Source organism: Agrilus planipennis, unplaced genomic scaffold (genome assembly GCF_000699045.2).
Source record: "Agrilus planipennis isolate EAB-ADULT unplaced genomic scaffold, Apla_2.0 scaffold210, whole genome shotgun sequence".
In the NCBI taxonomy this organism is placed as follows: Eukaryota; Metazoa; Arthropoda; class Insecta; order Coleoptera; family Buprestidae; genus Agrilus; species Agrilus planipennis.
Genome location: NW_020442439.1, coordinates 247,808 through 254,650, shown reverse-complemented (window position 1 = coordinate 254,650; position 6,843 = coordinate 247,808). Strand labels below are relative to the sequence as shown.

At 36.0% G+C, this 6,843-nt stretch overlaps 1 protein-coding gene across 1 annotated transcript in view; it reads right to left on the bottom strand.

The window, feature by feature from the left end:
- Positions 1 to 349: 349 nt before the first annotated feature.
- The window catches only part of LOC108738884 (putative homeodomain transcription factor), a 14,757-nt gene continuing 8,263 nt past the window's right edge, over positions 350 to 6,843 (bottom strand). The window contains exons 4-8 of the mRNA XM_018472494.2: positions 3,759 to 3,990; positions 3,382 to 3,691; positions 3,000 to 3,324; positions 2,706 to 2,945; positions 350 to 997 (exon numbers count right to left, since the gene is read on the bottom strand). Coding sequence (XP_018327996.1) covers positions 845 to 997; positions 2,706 to 2,945; positions 3,000 to 3,324; positions 3,382 to 3,691; positions 3,759 to 3,990 — 1,260 coding nt within the window. The 3' untranslated portion in view covers positions 350 to 844. The remainder of the gene's footprint in view (positions 998 to 2,705; positions 2,946 to 2,999; positions 3,325 to 3,381; positions 3,692 to 3,758; positions 3,991 to 6,843) is intronic.

Sequence of the window (6,843 nt, the reverse complement as noted above, 5' to 3'; positions counted from 1 at the left end):
GTCATTATTGTTTCATTCAAACACATGTAACCTTGATGAATTTGGTGTTAGGAAATTCCCCTTCAAGTCATATTGTAGTAGGAAGTTAAATCTTGTTTTTAGAACTATTCATGCGAAAATTAATTTTCAATTTTCGATCCACTACTAACTATCTCAGGTTATTGAGTGAAAATTTTTGTTGCTGTTGTAACACCCCCGCCGGGAATCGAACCCGGGACCGTTGGCTTTACGCACCAATGCTCTGACCACTAAGCTACTCGAGATAACAACAGTAACTACGACAAACCGAGCCTACAAGGTTACAAATCCGTCGAATTTTAACTAATGTAATTATATATACTAAATCGAATTATAAGACGTTGTCACGTCAAAAAAAAAAACATTGTTGAACTCAAACAAACCACCCTAACGCATTAAAAGATTAAAATCTGTTTTTCTGACTTACCTAAACCGACAAAAATATTTGCAATATTCCTTACTGGAAGATTTTTTACTTTAATAAGTCAAAAACAGTCTCTTTATGAATTTAAATTGTCATTGTCTTTTTGTCAATCGTAAATACAAAGAAACGTACAAATAACAAATCATACGTTTACCATCATCCGTATTGTCACCCCTAAAACGTTTCTTTCGTTTGCCTTTTTTATTGTGTATTGTCTCTCGTTTTTAATATGTAGAGTGTCACAACGTTTTGGCTCCGGAGTACAACTTAGGCCCATTTGCTACCACCGGATCTGCAAATAACAAGTAAGGAAACAACTCTTATTAAATACATAAGCGTCATTGCTGATCGTGAGAGGAAATCAATCGTGTTGCCAATGGTCGAGATCAATCAATCAGTCAATTAGTGTTTCATACTTAATTTGAACAACTTCAACTTGAAACCCAGCATTTCGGACAAAACGGCAGACAGAGCAGATAAAATAAAGACCTTCACTATTGTATACAAGTACGGATTTGCAGATAAGCCGGATATTGTGTATGGCGTCTCCAATTCCTATGAACAAAATAAATAAATNCAAAAGAGTATTTAAAGGATAAGACGATTGCCGAAAGGGGAAGAAATAAATTGACCGTTGCAGAAGTGAATACAGAAATAAATTGACAGTGAAACAAATAGCGCAGTGAATAGTAATATATCAACAGTAGTGTAAATAAATGGAATAATTCATAACCTAAGTTTAGTAATAATTTAATAGTGTTTTTCAGTTCTTTAATAATTAGTGTAAATAAATAGTTTTTGTCATCAGTCTTAGAAGCTAATTTTGTTAAACCCACGAACATTACACAATGTATTAATTATTGTTGCCAGTAAAAAATAGCTTAGTTAGATAAACTTTACAAGAAGCATCAATAGTTCGGTGGCAGAATATTGCTCTTCCATGCAGGTGGTTTGGGTTGGATTATTAGCCGATGCAATAGTTTATATTTATGTTAAGTAAAATAAATATCAATCCCACACAAAGTTTTATTAAAATAATTTCTCTTATGTTATTCTAATGGAATGTCTACTTTCTTCTAAATTTTTTAAGTAGAAGTTCATCTTTAACGGAAAAGTTCAATTATTTTACCTTTTTTTGTAAACATTGATGTCTTCGACTCTAGGAACTGTTGCAGGTATTTCATCATCTGATTGAAATTTCACATTTTTTGTAACTTTGTTTTGAATAACGGCAGGTTCCTTCCTAGACGGATCACTATTTGTAGCAATGATTTGAGAATGAATAAAACACAATATCCACATTATCACTAGAGGTATCACAACCACTGTACATGACAAATTCTGCAAGAAAATGTATTTTTTAAATAGTCCATGGATGCTCTTGCTGCATACGTACTTCATAAAAGTTTCCTTCTACGTCTTTTAAAATATAAACTAGAATAGTTGTCAGCTGCAACAAATACAATGCCGTCAATAAGATGCATCCCTTTTTGGAAGTCTGATTTGCCCACCATTTGATATAAAGTGGGTAAAATACTAATCGTAATGTAGCTAGCCATGCTACCATTAGAAAACCATGTTTAGGCTTAGCTTTCGAAAAAGAAGATCCTTCAAAAATAGAAAACATCTACATTACAAACAAATTATTGTACATAAGACATTATGTTGCCAAAAAAAATAAAAGGAGAAGAAGATGGCTATCTCTGGCGGCGACTGGCAGGAGTTAAACTTAAGAAATCCGATGCGCAGTGACATTTAGTGGCCAAGAACGGTGGTGGATACATTTATGAGCGACAGAGATGACAATGCGGGACACAGAAACTTAAAAGAAAACTTTCAGGTGTTTCATTCCCACCAGCCAGTAATGCTGGTGGGCGGGCAGTCCCTCCGGACTATGCCGGAAGGTAGGGCGGAAGGCCCTCTTCAGGAATCGTGGGAATGGGTGGGTGGTGGTTCGGGTGAGAAAGTTGAGACGGACGAAATGAAGACAGAAGAAAATGAAAGATTATCTGTGGAATATTACTGCCTCAGCATTTGCCNTTAGAGGCAGAAACAGGAGTTAGGAGGGGTAGAGGTAGACCTAGATTAGATTACTGTTCGCAAATAGTTAAGGATGTGGGTTGTTCTAGTTTTAGGGAAATGCGAAGTTTACCTCAGAATAGGAAAGAGTGGAGGTACGTGTCCAACCAGTCTTAGGACTGATGACCTTATGATGATGATGATGATGATACATAATGAATTCGAAAGACTGAAAAGTAAATACCTTTAGTAAATCCGCAGCCAATTTCAGGACGTTATGAACAATTCCGAGTTTCTCCTTCTTTCGAGGCTTCCGTTCGATTTGCAAATATAAATTGATCTGCTCAGTAATCAACACGGACAGATTCCTGTATTTTAAGTAAGTTTTGTTGGCAAGTGTCATAAACCTCAACAACATTATGCCGAGACCAAAGCTCCAAATCAGTGCCTCCAAATTGTACTGAAGCCTTAATGCCTCGGAACCCTAAGCAACAAAAGATGAGACACAATTCCCTCAAGCAGGCCGCGAAGCAATTACCTTAAGAAGTTCCATGCTCAAAAACGACAACAACAGAAGCGTAATAACGAACGAAGAGCTGACGATGACGTCCACAGATCTCTGAGGACCTCTCTTCTTCAAATATGAACGTACTGAAAGCCACGTCTTGATGTTTTTCACTTTATTCAACCGAAAATGAGGAAGTTCCCACTTTTTCGCTTTCTGCGAGGATGTCAACTTGGTAAAAAATTTCGCGTAAAAGAATCTTTGCTTATAGGTGCGTTCTGCGACGACCAGCAGAAAGAAGAAAATCCAGGCAAGAATGAAACGTTGCAGGGAGGCTATTAGCATTATTGCACGTTCCCTGGAACCAAAAGGATTAAGTAATACAGCCGGAAAAGGTAATTCAATATAGATTTACCAAAAATTGTTTCCCAACGCCTTGTTAATGACCGAGATGAGAATGGCAGACACATTATCCAGTCTAGATTGAACCAAGTCATCAACGCTGATCAGAAATTCGTTGGTAGAATTGTAACAACCCCCCTCAACGGTGCTAAGTCTGTATGCAACCGGAGTGAATGCCAGCATCAGTGAAAATATCAGACCCAAATAAAAATAGTCTATACATTCAGGCATCTGTTCCACAATACGAATTATTGCAGAACTTATGTCTAATACAGTCAAATATGCCTTTTTGACTTCGCCTTTATCCCATATGGTGCAGCTCACTGCAAGTAATAACGAGGTACCTTCAGCAAACAAGTTAAATAAAATATACTGCTATGCACAGCACACCTTTGTCAAATGTACTGCAATCAGGATTGAAACCGAAATCAAAGTCTTCATCAATATCGCCTTCCGACTGGTCCAATTCAGTTGCATAATAATTTTCTTCACTATTACTAGCACACTTTGCCTTATAAGAACTCATAAATCTTCTTGAAGAGGTTTGACTTTCCGTATTTACCTCGTCTTCTTTCTCATCATCGTCTTCCTCGGATGGATACTTTTCAGCGTCATCAACTTTCTATGTACAAAAAGCACATATATTGCAAAATATCACTAGATTTAAAAAATACTACAAATGGCGCAGTAAACGCCATCTGTAGCACGATGCTACATTATAGGATTACGTATGCTCCAACCAGGTCCTCTTGTGTGGATATCTAGTCGCTGAAAACAAATCCCGGCGTAGCCAACCTCAACGTGATAGGCATGTTAGCTTAATCGAATAAAATAATTCGAAATGGTCTGTATTCTGTTGAAACTGCCAGACGCGGATCGCGATTTCGATCTTTTTGGATCTCATCAGCGCGTCGCAGGCAGCTAGACAGAACACAGACGAAGTTTTATCTGCTATCTTAACAGTGCGTTTTAGAATACAGACCATTTCGAATTATTTTATTCGATTAAGCTAACGTGCCTATCACGTTGAGGTTGGCTACGCCGGGATTCGTTTTCAGCAAGTAGATATCCACACAAGTGGACCTTGTTGGAGCATACGTAATCCTAAAATGTGGCATCGTGCTACAGATGGCGTTTACTGTGCCATTTGTAGTATTTTCTAAAACGCACTGTTAAGACAGCAGGTAAAAGTTGGTCTGTGTTCTGTCGGAGCTGCCTGCGAGGCGCTGATGAGATCCAAAAAGATTTCGACAGAATACAGACCATTTCGAATTATTTTATCACTAGATTGTCAACCACTAATAACGTCAAACATTTGTCAAAAATAAGTAACTCAAAATTATGTTGTGTTCTTTCTATTACTACTATTAGAAAACATTATGTACTTAAAAGGTTCAAAGAAGTCCAAATCACTGGCTTTACTTCTTCAAAAGAATCAAGCGAATTGTTCAAGAAGTTTTCAACCAGATCCACCAGTCAGACATCGTCGTAGGCCAAAAACGAAGCCCCTTTTAATCGGTTTATCTATGGGATGGTTTACAGGATGCATGATAGCGAAAATTGGAAGAAGTCTCGTTTTGAGCTTGGGAGGAAGTGTTATTTTGTTGGAAATAGCCAATCAGAAAGGTTACATAGAAATTAACTGGGATAAAATCAAAAGTGAAGTTGAAAAACTGACAACCAAATTGGAAATGGAAGTTCAATTTCATGAAAGGAACTTGTTAAATAGTATTTACACTATCAGTAAAAAAAACTATTCATTGATAGTAGGTCTTTTAGGTGGGTTTCTTATAGGTCTTGCATATCACTGAATATTGATTAAGTTTTGATACTGTACCTTTAGTACATAATGTTGTTCTTTTTTTATACTTATCTACTTAATTAAAATAAAATAAAAATAAAAAATGAGCATTGCCAACACGTTTTTGAAAGTACGATAAAAAAGTGCAATAGGTCATGATCAGAAAAGATACATAGGAAGAGGATACAGAATGAAAATAGCTTTTCTTATTTCTAAATAGAAGCTTATTGGAATATTCAGGCATCTATCTGGTATCATTTTCTTTATTTGTAATTTGAAAAAAAAAGGACAAACATGTGCGAATTCGCCCCAATTAGCCAAAAGCGTTGACAGCTGAGATCAGAACCACCAGTTCTGGTTGAACTAGCTGAGAATTTTGCACCGTCGAATTTTAATATTTTAATACAGTTAATGTTCTTTATTCGTGGGGTATACGTTCCAAAAATATGCCGCGAATACAGAAACCGTGGATATGGAATGGTAATTAGTATGGAATCATAGGGGATACGTTCTAAGGCTCCAAAATAAAACCAATCTGTATCAGAATGATATCAATTTATTGAGAAATCCGCAATTAAAAAAAATTTAGTGATTTTTTCATGTTTTGAATTTTGAATTAGTCCACTCGGCACGAGCCAACAGTACTTAAAAGATGCGAATACATTGAAAAATAACACCGAATCTTTTTCTGTTTACTCGGTTACATCTTTTAAAAAACTTCAATTCAGTAGAACATACGCCGTAAAGTAAAAACATGCTTATCGGTTTTGGATATCATGAGTTTAATGTTTGGAACACAGGTTTGAGACTTTGTAGTAAGATAGATAAAGCTTTGTTCTAAAGCTTGTCGAAGGCCATTTTTTAAGTTTTTAATTTCTATTGAAAATACGTGTCCTACAAGAGGCATTAGCTTTAAGCACTTGTAAAAACTTTTAATGACCATATTATTGAAAACCAAAAACGTATCGAGTTAGTGTGAACCTTTGTCTATTACCATACAAAAAAGCAAATATTTATCTCATAGTGTTAAATCACAATGTTCAGAATAGAAACCCATGTTTTCAGAAAAATTCACACTAGGTACGAGCGGTCTACTGCGGTAAATCTCCTTAATAAAAGACACCGAATGTTTTTCTGTTTTCCGATTGCATCCGTGAATAATGAAATTTTTAACCGCTAATACAAGAACTGGGTTGCAATTTTTTCACCCGCGAATAAGGAAACCGTGAATAAGGAACTTGTACTGTATGTAGTACTTCCATATGGACAGTTGCTATATGAAAAATGCTTTGCTATTACGGTGCCGACTATATTTATTCCCTCTCTTCTCGGTGACACCCTGCCCATGTTGCGCATACTTAAGAAATCCATATTTTCCTATATGCGTACAAAAGATGCGCAGAACAGAGCTAGGAGCTCGGAGAATAAAGAACACGAGACACTATGTATTTCACTTTAGAAACTATCCATATAGGAGTATTACATATATGAGCATAACTAGGTACATTTTCGTTCTATATATCACGTTGCGTGTTGTTCGTATACTTCCCTTATTTTTGAAATCTACTCGTAAAACTTAAATTATGAAAAAAAATTTCCAAATTTTTAAACATTTTTAGAGCAATTACCTCGGAGTTCATAATCGATGAATAATTCATAATATAAATGTCAAAT